This window comes from Scyliorhinus torazame, chromosome 6 (genome assembly GCF_047496885.1).
Source record: "Scyliorhinus torazame isolate Kashiwa2021f chromosome 6, sScyTor2.1, whole genome shotgun sequence".
Taxonomy (NCBI): Eukaryota; Metazoa; Chordata; class Chondrichthyes; order Carcharhiniformes; family Scyliorhinidae; genus Scyliorhinus; species Scyliorhinus torazame.
Window position 1 is genome coordinate 312,224,205 of NC_092712.1, and position 17,738 is coordinate 312,241,942.

Here is a 17,738-nt window from a genome sequence, read left to right on the forward strand (position 1 = left end):
TTTAGATCCATTCCGATCTTCATCCCCAAGGCCTTTTCCAAAACGTAGACAGTCTAATCATGGCGTTTGTGTGTGTGTGTGTTGGGGGGGGGGGGTGTTAAGAACCCGAGAATTCCCAAACAGACACTGCAAAGAAGGAAAATCAAAGAGGGCTTGGCTTTACCAAACCTACAACACTGTCACTGGGCAGCAACGGCAGAAAGATTGAGGGGATGGGTACAAGAACCTGACACAGATTGGGTACAAATGGAGGAGGCATCCTGTAAAGGAACGACCCTCCGGGCCCTGGCTACAGCAGCACTCCCATCCCCCTCAACAAGATACACAATAAGCCCAGTGGTAGCGGCCACGCTGAGAACATGGACCCAGTTGAGGCAACACTTCGGGATAACTATAATGTCCCTCATGGCCCCCATCTGCGGCAATCACAGATTCCCCCCAGCCATGCTAGACACCACCTTCAAAAGATGGAGGCGGGACGGGGGCACATTGACGGTCGGGGACTTCTACGTAGGACATAGACTGGCGACACTAGATGAACTGACGAGGAAGTGGAGGCTAGCAAAAGGACAGGACATGAGACACCTCCAAATAAAACACTTCCTACGCAAAGAGACAGTAGGGTACCCTGGGGCCCCAGAAAGCACACTATTAGAGGACCTGATAGGCACAAGCAATGAGAAGGGGGGGCTATGTGGGAAAATATACAGACAGCTACTGGACAGAGCCCGGACTCCACTGGACGAGATCAGACAAAAATGGGAGGACAAACTGGGGACAGAGGTAGGATGGGGATTCTGGAGCGAAGCACTGAGCAGGGCTAACTCCACCTTCTCCTGCGCAAGGCTAAACCTAATGCAGCTCAAAGTGGTGCACAGAGCGCACCTGACCAGAACCCGAATGAGCAGGTTCTTCCCGGAGGTGGAGGAGAAATGTGAACGGGGTCAGAGGGGCCCCGCCAACCACACCCACATGTTCTGGGCTTGCCCCAAACTTGCTGGGTTCTGGACAGCCTTCTCCGAGGCAATGTCCAAGGTGGGGGTGAGGGTGAAGCCATGCCCAATAGTGGCAATCTTCGGGGTATCGGAGCAGGCAGAGCTACACATGGGGAAGGTGGCCACGCCCTTGCTTTCACTTCCCTAATCGCACGCCGGAGAATCCTGCTCGGCTGGCGATCGGCAGCACCACCCACAGCTGCAGACTGGCTCGCCGACCTCTCGGAATTTCTCCACCTGGAGAAGATTAAGTATGCCACCCGAGGGTCAGAGGAAGGCTTCCTGGATACTTGGGGGCAGTTTGTCCGTCTGTTCCAAAACCTGCTCGAGGCCAACAATGAGGAGTAACCTCTTGTGCTGTACTGTTCTTTGTTCTGTAATTACCGGTATCCTCTCAGTGAATACTCAACCTCATTTAAACACATGGAAATGTTTGCTCTGAGCAATGGGATGTATCAAAATGTATCCTTATCTGATTTCTAACATGTAAGTAAAACATGGAAAGTCCTCTTTCAGTCACGTGTGCCAACTCTACATCTGGTTTGCCCAAAGTGCCCGTGGAAAGTTGTTGCAGTGAAACTCAACAGAAGCTCGAGGAACAGGACCTCACCTTTGGATTCGGCACTTTACAACCTTCCAGGCTCCACATCAACAAATTCAGAGCGTAACCACTTATGATTTTTTGGACAGCAGGTGACTGGTGATGGCTCCACTGTTGCCATTTTTGCTTTCTCCAGACCCATAGTTTATTTACTTGTCACATTTTTGCACGGTAGCACAGTGGTTAGCACTGCTGCTTCACAGCGCCAGGGTCCCAGGTTTGATTCCCGGCTTGGGTCACTGTCTGCGTGGAGACTGCACGTTCTCCCCGTGTGTGCATGGGTTTCCTCCAGGTGGTCCGGTTTCCTCACGAAAGACGTACTGTTAGGTGAATTGGACATTCTGAATTCTCCCTCTGTGTACCCAAACAGGCGCTGGAGTGTGCCGACTAGGGGATTTTCCCAGTAACTTCATTGCAGTGTCAATTTAAGCCTACTTGTGACAACCCCACACCCAGCACATGTTTGTTTCTGAGGTTGATGACTCCATGACAGGTCATGGAGACCTACATCACAAGCCTTTTCTAATGCAACAGAATTTTGCCAACCTGAAACATTGGGAGAATTTCAGGAATTCAGTCTGGAGAAACATCTTATGGGCAGCTGGGAAGTTACATTGCGTAAACCTCTACATTTACATCAGGTGCATTAGAAATTCAGTGCACCCACCTGGGAGAAATGGGGCCCCTATTAACATATGATAATCACTCAGTTGGAGCAACATTTCAAGATCACATTCATTAACTTCTGGAAACTAAGCATTGAAAACAAGGCGACAACACAACAGCAAATGAGACGCTCAACACAACCACTGTCACACAATCAATTCCTTTTATTTGTTCTTAGGGTATGAATACCAATGGTTAGGCCAGCATTCATCGCTTGAGAAGGTGGTGGTGGTGGACTACTTCCTTGAACCATTGGCGTCCATGTGGTATGGGTACACCCACGGTGCCGTTAGGGAGTTCCCAACAACAGTGATTTTCTTCCAATGACAGTGAAGGAACAGTGATATATTTCTAAGTTGGGATGGTGAGTGGCATTTTTCCTCTCTATTCCTTCATGGAATGTGGGCATCACTGGTAAAGCCAGCAATTATTGCCCATTCCAAATGCCATTGAACTGAATGGCTTGCTCGGCCATTTCAGAGGGCACTTAAGAGTTAACCATATTGCTCTGGTTATGGAGTCGCACATAGGCCAGGTTAGGTAAGGACGGCAAATTTCCTTCCCTGAAGGACATGTTACCTTTACATTTCAGATCATATGACCTGAATCTAAATTCCACCAGCTGCAAGTTTGGAATTGAACCCATGCCCCCAGAGCATTAGCCTGGGCGTCTGGAATACTAGCCCAGTGGCATTACCACTGCACGCCATCACCCCGATGTTGTTCATGTGCACCTGCTGCCCTTTTCCTTCCAGGTGGTTGAGGTCACGGGTGTGGAAAATATTGGCGAAGGAGGCTTGGTGAGTTGCTGCAGTGAATCGTGTAGATGATGCACACTGTTACCACCGTGTGCCAGTGGTGGACAGAATGAACGATTAAGGTGGTAGTTGGGGTGCCAATCAAGCAGGCTGCTTTCTCCTGGACTGTGTCAATCTTCTTCAGTGCGAACTCAGAAGTATAATGCATTGGATGTGTACCACAGAGAGACACTGAAATTCCTTGTGGTTTTCCATGCAATCCTGGTGGGGCATCTTCCTGGAGGTTTCATCATGTGACCTCTAGTTTCCCAATTCTTCATCGCCCACATTGATTACATAGAACATACAGTGCAGAAGGAGGCCATTCGGCCCATCGAGTCTGCACCGACCCACATTAATCCCTCACTTCCACCCAATAACCCCTCCCAACCCTTATGGACACTACGGGTAATTTAGCATGGCCAATCCACCTAACCTGCACGTCTTTGGACTGTGGGAGGAAACCGGAGCACCCGGAGGAAACCCACGCGGACACGGGGAGAACGTGCAAACTCCGCACAGACAGTGACCCAGCGGGGAATCGAACCTGGGACCCTGGCGCTGTGAAGCCACAGTGCTAATCACTTGTGCTACCGTGCTGCCCGTGTGATCATGACACACCCATCTGCAGATCATCATCTTCCTCCGTCAATTTATTTAAAATGAACAGACTGGTGATTAATCCCGTGGAATGCCTTGTTTGCTGACGCGATAGGCCGAATGGCCTCCTTCTGCACTATAATTTCTATGAATCGCCATTTCTTAAAAAAAAATCACCAAAGTGTTCCAAAAATAAAGACACAATCTACTTCCTCCTGCGTTTTACTCGCTGCTGTGAGCTTTGTTTCCTGGACGGGCCATTCTAGAAGATAGGAAACGCTAGAGATGAGCCTGGCAGCTCCTGGTTCAACAGCAAGGGATGTTTTCCACTGCAATGCAGGGCCTCCATGTGGACTCTGGAAGCTCCCTAAGGTTGCCATTTGTCATTAAATGTGTTCTTAGAGATTTCACCACCACCTGTCTCCCCCACCATAACGCTACGACCATTAATTGGCCAACACATCCATCCTTGTGATTTACGGCCTTCCTTTTTAAAAATAAATTTAGAGTACCCAATTCTTTTTTTCCAATTAAGGGGTAATTTAGCGTGGCCAATCCACCTACCCTGCACATCTTTGGGTTGCGGGGGTGAGACCCACACAGAGATGGGGAGAATATGCAAACTCCACATGGACAGTGACCCAGAGCCGGAATCGACCCCGGGTCCTCGGCGCCGTGAGGCAGCAGTGCTAACCATTGCGCCACCCCTATCCTATGGCAGTGTCCTGGGCGCTGATCTTCAATTCCAGGGGACCCCGGGCCAGGCCTGGGGGGAGGGGGGGGGGCGGGTAGGAGATCCCTATAGCTGTGCCTTGGGAAAGGATGAGTAGGGTTAAAGGGCGGGGTTGCTGCAGGGTTGGAGCTGCCATGCATTCAGGAGTAGCAATGATGGCAGCCACGTGGGGCCATGTCGCAGGGTTCCAGAGCACGTGCTGCCGGCAGCCGCGCACGCGCACTCCCCAGCCACAAACTGGCGTCAATAAAGTTGCGGGCGGATGCCGTTTAAATAAAGTTTTGTTGAGAGAGGGCGGGAGAGCCGGCAAGATGGCGGCGCCCAGGGAGTGAGGTGAGTTCTGGCTGCGCTTCACCCCCTCCGCTCGCCGTGGGGACGGGCAGATGCGCACGGCCCGGGGAAGCTTTCCCCGAGGCGCTGCCAAGCTCCCCGAGCGGGACGGCCCCGTGGCCGCCTTTGCTGTGTTGTTTCGCGCGTTTGTTTTCACCTCCAGGACCAGTCACTGGTCTGATCGGTGGCGCTGGGCTGGTTTATTTGTGATTATTTCAGACCCCCCCCCCCACTCCCCACTCTGCCCGCCTGTCATTGCGGCCGCTCCCGGCGTTATTTGGCCTGTGGGCAGGAGCCTCTTTTTGCCCCTTGTTAACGTAGAAAATAGGGACAGCAGGAAGAGGCCCTTTGATTTGTTCCACCTCCATTATGATCATGGCTGATCATCCAATTCAATAGCCTCACCTCCTCCCCCCCCCCCCCCCTCAATTCTTCTGATCCCCTTCATGCCAAGTGCTATATCTAATTGCTTCTTGAAAACATACAGGGTGGGATTCTCTGTCCCACTGCACCCGTTTTCTGGTGCGGCATGTCCCTGCCGGCAGTGGGCTTCTCTGTCCTGGCTGCCGGCCAATGGGTTTTCCTATTGGGGGCACCCCCACACCATTGGGAAATCTGTGAGTGAGTGTGCTGCCGGCAAAGCGGAGGACTCCGCCGATGGATGATCCCGCACAATGTTTTGGTCTCTATGACCTTTTTTATAGTAATGGATTCCACAGGCTCACCATGTACGGAATGATGTCTGGACTGTATGCAGGACAATGCTTTGCACTGCACCTCGGTACATGTGACAATATAACAACTCCAATCCAACCTCCCCTCCTCCCTCCCTCCCTCTGGGTGGAGATAATTCTCATAATCTCTGTCCTAAATGGTTTGCCCCATATCCTCAGACTCTGACCCCTGGCTCTGGACACCAAATCCTTTCATTTACCCTGTTTAGTCCTGTTAGAATTTTATAGGTTTCTATGTGATTTCCCCATTTATTCTTCTAGACTCCAGCGAATACACTCATAACCGACTCAATCTCTCCTTGTACATCAGCCCTGCCATCCCAGGATTCAGTCTGGTAAACCTTCTCTGCATTCTCTATAGCAAGAACATCATTCCTCAGACAAGGAGACCAAAATTGCACACAATATTCCAAGTGTGGCCTCACCAAGTGCACCTGTGTAATTGCAGCAAGACATCCCTGCTCCTGTACTCTAATCCTCTTGCAATGAAGGCCAACCTACCATTTGCCGCCTTTACCGCCTGCTGTACCTACATGCTTACTTTCAGCAACTGGTGTACGAGGACACCCAGGTCTCGTTGCACATTCCCCTCTTCAATTTATGGCCATTCCGAAGATAATCTGCCTTCCTGTTTTTGCTTCCAAATTGTATAGCCTCTGCTTTATCTAAATTATACTGCATCTGCCCTTGTCAAACTACAACAACTGGTATAGGCATGTGTTAATGTAATAAAATTGACTAAGGTGCTTCACTGGGGTATTATAAAGCAAAATTTGGCACCAAGCTGCATAATGGAGATATTAAGGATCATGGCCAACAGCTTACTCTTGAGAGGTAGATTTTTAAGGAAGAACAAAAAGTAGAATGTAACAGAATTCCAGCGCTTGGGGTCCAGGCATCTGAAGGCGTGGCCACGAATAATGGTCCAATTCAAATCAGGGATCTTCAAGAGGTCAGAGTTGGAGAAATACTGATATCTCGCAGGGGAGTTAGATTGGAGGCAATTACAGAGGGAGGTGAGCAAGGCCATGGAGAGATTTGAAAATCGGCATTTTGAAATCAAGATGTTCCTTGACATGAAGCTGATGTGGGTCAATGAACGTGAGCTGCTAGTGGAATGGAACTTGGTGCAAGTCATGACGGGGTGACGGGTAACTATTTATGGATGCCCTCCAGTTTATGGAGGGTAGAATGTGGGAGACCAGCCAGATGTAGGTTGGAAATAGGTGATGCACAATGTATTTTTCTTTCTGGTAATAAAAGCTTCTAAATATGTAAAGACTCTGCTCCTTCAACACCTGAACCATTGTGGTTTATCTGCAGCTCCAGAGTTACTTGCACGGTCCCTCTTTTAAACTGTTGCATGTCGTTGCATTCGGCAACTGCACCCGATTTCTTGCGTCCCGATCAGTGAACTGTCACAGGAGAATGTGTACTGGTCTCAGCTGTGCAAGCATGGGGTGACCAGTAAACTGGGAATGTTCCACGCTAACCCCTTCTGGCAGCGGTTATTCTCCTCTTGCTCAACTTCTGATTTCCTGCAAGGAAATGAAAATCATCTTTAAAGTCATCAAAGTGAGATTGGGGAGGTGGTCGCATAGTGCTTTTGTTACTGGACTAATAGGCCAGAGACCCAAGGTAATGCTCTGGGTACCCAGGCTCAAATCCCGTCACAGCAGAGGGTGAAATTTGAATTCAATGAAATCTGGAATTAAAAGCCTTATGATGACCATGGCATTGTCGATTGTCGTAAAACCCCATCTAATGTCCTTTAGGGAAGAAAATCTGCCATCCTTCACTGGTCTTGCCTCCATGTGACTGCTGATCCACAGCAATATGGTTGACACTTAACTACCCCCTCAAGGGCAATTCGGGATGGGCAATAAAGCTGCCACAGCCTGCGACGATCCCATGAAGGGATTTAAAAAAATGCCATTGTTTATCCATTTAAGGTGGGGATTTTTTTTTTTTTTAATAAATATTTTATTGAAAATTTTTGGTCAACCAACACAGTACATTGTGCATCCTTTACACAACATTATAACAATACAGATAATAATGACCTTTTTTATATAAACAAAAAACAACAAATAAATAAATATTAAATAACAAAAATGAAAACTAGCCCTAATTGGCAACTGCCTTGTCACAGGCTATAGCCCCCCCACCCCCCCAAAGTCCTGGGCTGCTGCTGCTGCCTTCTTTTTTCCCCCATCTATCTTTCCGCAAGATATTCGACGAACGGTTGCCACCGCCTGGTGAACCCTTGAGCCGACCCCCTTAGGACGAACTTAATCCGCTCTAGCTTTATGAACCCCGCCATATCATTTATCCAGGTCTCCACCCCCGGGGGCTTGGCTTCTTTCCACATTAGCAATATCCTGCGCCGGGCTACTAGGGACGCAAAGGCCAAAACATCGGCCTCTCTCGCCTCCTGCACTCCCGGCTCTTGTGCAACCCCAAATATAGCCAACCCCCAGCTTGGTTCGACCCGGACTCCTACTACTTTTGAAAGCGCCTTTGTCACCCCCACCCAAAACCCCTGTAGTGCCGGGCATGACCAAAACATATGGGTATGATTCGCTGGGCTTCTCGAGCACCTCGCACACCTATCCTCCACCCCAAAAAATTTACTGAGCCGTGTTCCAGTCATATGTGCCCTGTGTAATACCTTAAACTGAATCAGGCTTAGCCTGGCGCACGGGGACGACGAGTTTACCCTGTTTAGGGCATCTGCCCACAGCCCCTCCTCGATCTCCTCCCCTAGCTCTTCTTCCCATTTCCCTTTTAGTTCGTCCACCATAGTCTCCCCTTCGTCCCTCATTTCCCTATATATAATCCGACACCTTACCATCCCCCACCCATTTCTTTGAGATGACTCTGTCCTGCACCTCTTGTGTCAGGAGCTGCGGGAATTCCCTCACCTGTTGCCTCGCAAAAGCCCTCAATTGCATGTACCTGAATGCATTCCCTTGGGGCAACCCATATTTCTCGGTCAGCGCTCCCAGACTTGCGAACTTCCCGTCCACAAATAGATCTTTCAGTTGCGTTATTCCTGCTCTTTGCCACATTCCATATCCCCCATCCATTCCCCCCGGGGCAAACCTATGGTTGTTTCTTATCGGGGACCCCCCCAATGCTCCGGTCTTTCCCCTATGTCGTCTCCACTGTCCCCAAATCTTCAGTGTAGCTACCACCACCGGGCTCGTGGTGCAGTTCCTCGTTGAGAACGGCAATGGGGCTGTCACCATAGCCTGCAGGCTGGTCCCCCTACAGGACGCCCTCTCTAATCTCTTCCACGCCGCTCCCTCCTCCTCTCCCATCCACTTACTCACCATTGAAATATTAGCGGCCCAATAATACTCACTTAGGCTCGGTAATGCCAGCCCCCCCCTATCCCTACTACGCTGTAAGAATCCCTTCCTCACTCTCGGAGTCTTCCCGGCCCAAACAAAACCCATGATGCTCTTTTCTATCCTTTTAAAAAAAGCCTTCGTGATCACCACCGCGAGGCACTGAAACACAAAGAGGAATCTCGGGAGGACCACCATCTTAACCGCCTGCACCCTCCCTGCCATTGACAGTGCTACCATATCCCATCTCTTGAAATCTTCCTCCATCTGTTCCACCAACCGCGTTAAATTTAGCCTGTGCAATGTGCCCCAATTCTTAGCTATCTGGATCCCCAGGTAACGAAAGTCTCTTGTTACCTTCCTCAACGGTAGGTCTTCTATTTCTCTACTCTGCTCCCCTGGATGCACCACAAACAGCTCACTCTTCCCCATGTTCAATTTATACCCTGAAAAATCCCCAAACTCCCCAAGTATCCGCATTATTTCTGGCATCCCCTCCGCCGGATCCGCCACATATAGTAGCAGATCATCCGCATATAAAGATACCCGGTGTTCTCCCCTAAGTATTCCCCTCCATCTCTTGGAACCTCTCAGCGCTATCGCCAGGGGCTCAATCGCCAGTGCAAACCGTAATGGGGACAGAGGACATCCCTGCCTTGTCCCTCTATGGAGCCGAAAATATGCCGATCCCCGTCCATTCGTGGCCACCCTCGCCACTGGGGCCCTATACAACAGCTGCACCCATCTAACATACCCCTCTCCAAAACCAAATCTCCTCAACACCTCCCACAGATAATCCCATTCCACTCTATCAAATGCTTTCTCGGCATCCATCGCCACTACTATCTCCGTTTCACCCTCTGGTGGGGCCATCATCATTACCCCTAACAGCCTCCGTATATTCGTGTTCAGCTGTCTCCCCTTCACAAACCCAGTTTGGTCCTCGTGAACCACCCCCGGGACACATTCCTCTATTCTCATTGCCATTACCTTGGCCAGGACCTTGGCATCCACATTTAGGAGGGAAATTGGTCTGTAGGACCCGCATTGTAGCGGATCCTTTTCCTTCTTTAAGAGAAGCGATATCGTTGCTTCAGACATAGTTGGGGGCAGTTGTCCCCTTTCCTTTGCCTCGTTAAAGGTCCTCGTCAGTACCGGGGCGAGCAAGTCCAAATACTTTCTATAAAATTCAACTGGGAATCCGTCCGGTCCCGGGGCCTTTCCCGTCTGCATGTTCCTAATTCCTTTCACCACTTCTTCTACCGTGATCTGTGCTCCCAGTCCCACCCTTTCCTGCTCTTCCACCTTGGGAATTTCCAGCCGATCCAAAAGATCCATCATTCTCTCCCTCCCATCCGGGGGTTGAGCTTCATACAATTTTTTATAAAATGTCTTGAACACTTCATTCACTCTCTCCGCCCCCCGCTCCATCTCTCCTTCCTCATCCCTCACTCCCCCTATTTCCCTCGCTGCTCCCCTTTTCCTCAATTGGTGTGCCAGCAATCTGCTCGCCTTCTCCCCATATTCATACTGTACACCCTGCGCCTTCCTCCATTGTGCCTCTGCAGTGCCTGTAGTCAGCAAGTCAAATTCCACATGCAGCCTTTGCCTTTCCCTGTACAGTCCCTCCTCCGGTGCTTCCGCATATTGTCTGTCCACCCGCAAAAGTTCTTGCAGCAACCGCTCCCGTTCCTTACTCTCCTGCTTCCCTTTATGTGCCCTTATTGATATCAGCTCCCCCCTAACCACCGCCTTCAACGCCTCCCAGACCACTCCCACCTGAACCTCCCCATTGTCATTGAGTTCCAAGTACTTTTCAATACATCCCCTCACCCTTAGGCACACCCCCTCATCCGCCATTAGTCCCATGTCCATTCTCCAGGGTGGGCGCCCTCCTGTTTCCTCCCCTATCTCCAAGTCTACCCAGTGTGGGGCATGATCTGAAATGGCTATAGCCGTATATTCCGTTCCCCTCACCTTCGGGATCAATGCCCTACCCAACACAAAAAAGTCTATGCGCGAATAGACTTTATGGACATAGGAGAAAAACGAGAACTCCTTACTCCTAGGTCTACTGAATCTCCACGGGTCCACACCTCCCATCTGCTCCATAAAATCCTTAAGCACCTTGGCTGCTGCCGGCCTCCTACCAGTCCTGGACTTCGACCTATCCAGCCTTGGTTCCAACACCGTGTTAAAGTCTCCCCCCATTATCAGCTTTCCCATCTCTAGGTCCGGGATGCGTCCTAGCATTCGCCTCATAAAGTTGGCAACATCCCAGTTCGGGGCATACACGTTTACCAAAACCACCATCTCTCCCTGTAATTTGCCACTCACCATCACGTATCTGCCCCCGTTATCCACCACTATAGTCTTTGCCTCGAACATTACCCGCTTCCCCACTAATATAGCCACCCCCCTGTTTTTCGCATCCAGCCCCGAATGGAACACCTGCCCCACCCATCCTTTACGCAGCCTAACCTGGTCTATCAGTTTCAGGTGCGTTTCCTGTAACATAACCACATCTGCTTTAAGTTTCTTAAGGTGTGCGAGTACTCGTGCCCTCTTTATCGGCCCGTTGAGCCCTCTCACGTTCCACGTGATCAGCCGAGTTGGGGGGCTTCCCACCCACCCCCCCCCCCCCTTGCCGGTTAGCCATCATCTTTTTCCAGCTTCTCACCCAGTTCCCACGCAGCTGTATCTCCCCCAGGCGGTGCCCCCCCGCCCATCCTCTCCCGTACCCACTCCCCCCTTTCCCCAGCAGCAGCAACCCAGTAATTCCCCCCCCCCCCCCCCCGCTAGACCCCCCGCTAGCGTAATTACTCCCCCCATGTTGCTCCCAGAAGTCAGCAAACTCTGGCTCACCTCGGCTTCCCCCCGTGACCACGGCTCGCACCGTGCGACGCCCCCTCCTTCCTGCTTCTCTATTCCCGCCATAATTATCATAGCGCGGGAACCAAGCCCGCGCCTCTCCCTCGGCCCCGCCTCCCATGGCCAACGCCCCATCTCCTCTCCCTCCCCACCTCCCCCCATCACCACCTGTGGGAGAAAGAAAAGTTACCATACCGCAGGATTAGAACATAAAACCCCTCTTCGCCCCCCCCATTCGCCCCGCCACTTTGTCCAAACGTTCTTTTTCATAATCCACTCATTCCAGTTTTTCTTCTACAATAAAAGTCCACGCTTCATCCGCCGTCTCAAAGTAGTGGTGCCTCCCTTGATATGTGACCCACAGTCTTGCCGGTTGCAGCATTCCAAATTTTATCTTCCTTTTGTGAAGTACCGCCTTGGCCCGATTAAAGCTCGCCCTCCTTCTCGCCACCTCCGCACTCCAGTCTTGATAAACGCGGATCACCGCGTTCTCCCATTTACTGCACCGAGTTTTCTTCGCCCATCTAAGGACCATTTCTCTATCCTTAAAACGGAGGAATCTCACCACTATGGCTCTGGGAGTTTCTCCTGCTCTCGATCCTCGCACCATAACTCGGTACGCTCCCTCCACCTCCAACGGACCCGTCGGGGCCTCCGCTCCCATTAACGAATGCAGCATCGTGCTCACATATGCCCCGACGTCCGCCCCCTCCACACCTTCAGGAAGGCCAAGAATCCTCAGGTTGTTCCTCCTTGCGTTGTTTTCCAGTGCCTCCAACCTCTCCACACATCGTTTCTGGTGTGCCTCCTGTATCTCCGACTTCACCACCAGGCCCTGTATATCGTTCTCATTCTCGGCTGCTTTCGCCTTCACGACCCGAAGCTCCTGCTCCTGGGTCTTTTGTTCCTCCTTTAGCCCTTCGATCGCCTGTAGTATCGGGGCCAACAACTCTTTCTTCATTTCCTTTTTTATCTCCTCCACGCAGCATTTCAAGAACTCTTGTTGTTCAGGGCCCCATATGAAACTGCCACCTTCCGACGCCATCTTGGTTTCTGCTTGCCTTCCTTGCCGCTGTTCCAAAGGATCCGCTGCAATCCGGCCACTTTCCTCTCCTTTTTCCATCCGTGTCCAGGGGGAACACCCTCCTGGTTTACCGCACGGTGTTTTTAGCCGTTAAAATTGCCGTTGGGGCTCCTATCAAGAGCCCAAAAGTCCGTTTCACAGGGAGCTGCCGAAACGTGCGACTCAGCTGGTCATCGCCGCACCCGGAAAACCAAGGTGGGGATTTGTTTAAAACAGTATCACCTTTTGCTAGCATGAAGATAATCTGGAACAAATGGCTCATTATGTTCCCTGTAGAATGCATATTTGCTAAGCAGTGGGCTGTTATTTCTGACGAAGAAAAATTATTCCTGACATGAATTTTAAAGCTTTAAATTGTGCACGCGCACGGTAGCATTGTGGATAGCACAATTGCTTCACAGCTCCAGGGTCCCAGGTTCGATTCCGGCTTGGGTCACTGTCTGTGCGGAGTCTGCACATCCTCCCCGTATGTGCGTGGGTTTCCTCCAGGTGCTCCGGTTTCCTCCCACAGTCCAAAGATGTGCAGGTTAGGTGGATTGGCCATGATAAATTGCCCTTAGTGTCCAAAATTGCCCTTCGTGTTGGGTGGGGTTACTGGGTTATGGGGATAGGGTGGAGGTGTTGACCTTGGGTAGGGTGCTCTTTCCAAGAGCCAGTGCAGACACGATGGGCCGAATGGCCTCCTTCTGCACTGTAAACTCTATGATAATCTATGATCTCTACTCCACCATTAAAAACGGGAAGCTTGTATCTTTCCCCTGTTATGACAGTTATCTGCTTTAACTTTTTTTTAAGGTGTCTGGTTGTATAAAAGATGAAGGCTGCCCTGTGGAAGTTGGGGCCTTGCTCTTCCTGCTTGAAAAAATCCTTTAGTGGCTGGACCAGTTTACTCCAGCAATATGGAAGGCAGGTGCTGGGACTCAGCAGAAGCATTTCCAGAGAGGCAGGGGTGTGGGAAAAAGAGTACAGAGAAGAGACGAGGAAACGTGTGGAAGAACACTGGCACACTCGACTGAAGGAACAATCCCAGATGATTTCTGAAACGGGTGTAAGTATTTGAAAGTTTTCATAATCCTACAGAAGAAAACAACCATGTGTAAAATTTGATTAAGGGAGGAAGGGGCCAATGGACAGGCAGAGCTCATTCCCTCTCTGACGACTCGGCTTTAGGGATGGACAATAATCGCTGACCTTGCCAGTGATGCTGACATTTATTAAAAAAAATGTAAGAGTACCCAATTAATTTTTCCAATTTATCGTGGCCAATTCACCTACCCTGCACATCTTTGGGTCGTGGGGGCGAAACCCATGCAAACACGGGGAGAATGTGAAAACGCCACATGGACAGTGACCCAGAGCCGGGAGCGAATCTGGGACCTCGGCGCTGTGAAGCAGCAGTGCTAACCACTGCCACCGTGCTGCCCCATGATGCTGACATTTGCCCATTATTCCCTCGTATTTTTTAAACTACTATTTGGGCAGTTAGTCCTGTGTGCAGCCCCACCACTCAAGATCTGAACAGAATAAAAGGGACGATCCCATTTTGTTAACGGTATTAGCAAGGTTATGTATACAGGAAGTGAAGGGAATTGATTGATCTAGTTGATGTCTGTGACTTTTCATCAAAACCTGAGGTGTTTTTATGAGGGTCATGAAGAATCCAGCACGAGTTTGTAGAATAGAAAGAGATAACTTTATTTACAATTACATCTATGCAACAGTGCTCCCTGACTGCTCACCCCTCTCTCTACTGGTTCCACACTGGCCAGCTCTACTTATGCAGGTGACTGCTAATGGTTTCTCTCCCCCCCCCCCCCCCCCCCCCCCCCCCCTCTCATTGGGGAAGCTCATACTCACTAAGGATTGTGGGATTGCCATTAGTCTCCAACCAGTAGTAAAGATGCAGGTTATAACCGGTGTGGGGAGGCACGGTGTGAAGGGAACCAGCTATTTCTGATAGGTAAAAGGGTCATTGATTTAGCCATTTTAATGTAAATACAAAAGCCCATGTCAAAATTCACTTTTCAAAATGAACTCCATCATAAGACTGCAAATATAATTTCAGATTATAAATTGTACAGCTTTCAATAATGAAAGAAACATTTGCAACATCTACAGTCTAACTCAAAGCGAATTAAACAATATGAAGGTCACAATAAGTTAACATGGATAAAATAATCTGCCATTGTCCAAAATGTGCAGTCAGCAAAAAACCAGTAGAAACCAGAGCTGATTAAAAGTGTAAATCTCGGACTTCCGGTGGCGGCTATGGAGGCGTAAGTCACACATTTGGTGGCTCCCGCTCTGGTTGGACTTTTGGGCCTTTCCCCGGGACTTTTTTCCGGTTTTAAACGGCAAATTCGAAGGCTGAGGCAATTGGTCACCGTTTCCATGCACCGGTTTATGGAGAAAAGGACCAGAAGTGCACGAAAGGGCAGAAATAAGAAGTTAGCCACGAGCTGAGTTGAAGCTGCAACGGGAGACAGTATGGCCGAGGGCCGGACCCCTGGGGTGGCAGCACAGCGACCAATGGACCCAGTGATGCAGGCTATTCAGGATGGCTTTGTCAGGCAGAAGTGGGAATGCTTGGACACGATTAAAGAATCAATTGATCGGCTAGAGAGCAGACTGGATGCCCGGGACCGGGCGATTCAGAAGGTGCAGAAGGCGCTGCTTGAACAAAAGGAGCATCAAACAGCGGTGGAGCTGGAGGTGGGGATGCTTCGGAAGCAGCAGAAAAAACTCCTGGAGAAGGTGGAGGACCTTGAGAACCGGTCCCGCCGGCAGAACTTAAGAATCGTCAGCTCCCGGATGGAGCTGAGGGAGTAGATGCTGGGGCATACGTGGCGGACATGTTTGAAAAGCTGCTGGGGGAGGGGGCATTCCCCCGACCGTTGGAGGTGGACAGGGCGTACCGGGCACTTGCTAGGAAGCCGCGAGCGGGGGACCCTCCGAGGGCAATGGTGGTGAGATTCCATGGGTTCCTGGACAAGGAATGCATTCTTCGGTGGGCCAAACGCACGCGGAGTTGCAAGTGGGATAACAGCATCCTGCGGGTGTACCAGGGCCTGAGCGTGGAGGTGGCAAGGAAGAGGGTAGGCTTTAACCAAGTCGAGTCTATTTTCTTTAAGAAGCAGGTGAAGTTTGGTCTGCTGTATCCGGCGCGTCTTTGGGTCACTCACGAGGACCAGCATCACTATTTTGAGTCGCCCGATGAGGCACTGGACTTTGCTAAAAGAAAAGGACTGGTGGGGGTCTGAGAACTCTCGGACTTTGAGACAACTTGTTGGCTTATATTGGGTCATTTTTTGGTTCTTTTTCTCTGTAGATGTTGGCAATGTTCCTTTAGTGTTTTTTCTTGTGTTTTTATTGATGTGCACTTTTGTGGGATGGAGACGTGCCTGTTTGGGTTTCGGTGGGTGGTGCTTTTGTTTTAGTGTTTTCTTGCTGTTGGGTGTTTGTTTGGAGATTACTAGATGAGGGAATTTGTTTGTATGAGTGGGGGGAGGAGAGCGAGGGAACATTAGGTGGGATACTTCTTGGGGGTGGGGGACACCAAGCTAGCTGGGTGAGCTAGCTCACGGAAGCACAGTGGAGGGGGGGGGGGTATATTAGTTCATTAGATGGGTTGGGTTTTAGAGTAGTGTTGCTGGGGGGAGGGGGAGATGGGTTCTGCTGACTCGGTCGGGACTTTGATGGAAGGTCACTGAGGGGGTCGGGGGTGGGGGCCGCCATGGGGCGGGCTGGAGGAGGTGCGGCGCATGTGCTGGAGACGGGCCCAAGCAAGGGGGGGGGGGGGCACTTTGCCCCCAAACTAGGCTGATCACCTGGAATGTTCGGGGGCTAAATGGGCCGGTTGAGAGGGCTTGTGTGTTTGCGCACCTGGGAACTGAAGGCGGACGTGGTAATGCTGCAGGAGACGCACCTTAGAGTAGTGGACTAGGTCGGGTTGAGGAAAGGCTGGATTAGTCAGGTTTTCCACTCTGGGCTGGATACAAAGACTAGAGGGGTTGTGATCTTGGTTAACAAACGGGTGACATTTGAGGTAGGAAGAATAGTCTTGGACGTGGGAGGTCGATATATCATGGTTAGCGGCAAGCTGCAGGGGATGAAGGTAGTGCTGGTCAATGTATATGCGCCAAATTGGGATGACGGGGGATTTAATAAAGAGGGTGCTAGGGAAGATACCGGACCTGGATTCACACAGGCTGATTATGGGAGGGGATTTTAATACGGTTATTGACCCAGGCCTGGACCGGTCATGCTCGAGAACGGGCAAGGTGCCAGCAATGGCAAAGGAGCTGAAAGGAGCAGATTGGGGGGGTGGGGTAGATCCATGGAGATTTAGGTAGCTGAGGGCGAAGGAATTTTCTTTTTACTCCCACATACACAAGGTGTATTCCCGGATAGATTTCTTTGTCTTTGGTAGGGCCCTACTGGCTGGGGTGGTGGACACTGGGTACTTGGCGATTACAATTTCGGACCATGCTCCACACTGGGCGGACCTGTGCGTGAGTATGGATAGCAAGCAGCGCCCGCAATGGAGGTTGGATGTAGGGCTGTTGGCGGACGAAGCGGTGTGCGAGAAGCTGAGGAAGTGCATGCTGAATTACCTGCAGGTAAACGATACAGGGGAGGTCTCTGCAGCGGTGGTCTGGGAAGCGCTGAAGGCAGTGGTGAGAGGAGAGCTGATCTCGATCCGGGCCCACATGGACAGGACGGATAGGGCAGAAACGGACCGACTGGTAAAAGAGATTCTGCGAGTTGATAGGAGGTATGCGGAGGCTCCAGAGGCAGGGCTTTTAAGGGAACGCCGGAGGCTACAGGCGGAATTTGGTTTGTTAACCACAGGGAGGGCAGTGGAACAGCTCAAAGATGAAGGGGGTGAGTTACGAGCACGGCGGGGGGGGTGGGGGGGGGGGGGGGCAGCAGGTTGCTTAGCAGCTCAGAAAGAGGGAGGCGGCTAGGGAAATA

General features: G+C 50.8%; 1 protein-coding gene across 1 annotated transcript in view; it reads left to right on the forward strand.

The window, feature by feature from the left end:
• The first annotated feature begins 4,604 nt into the window (after positions 1–4,604).
• Positions 4,605–17,738, forward strand: part of lars2 (leucyl-tRNA synthetase 2, mitochondrial) — a 143,141-nt gene continuing 130,007 nt past the window's right edge. Inside the window, 2 exon segments of the mRNA XM_072510080.1 lie at positions 4,605–4,725; positions 13,560–13,812. Of these exon segments, the coding sequence (XP_072366181.1) occupies positions 13,579–13,812 (234 nt within the window). The 5' untranslated portion in view covers positions 4,605–4,725; positions 13,560–13,578.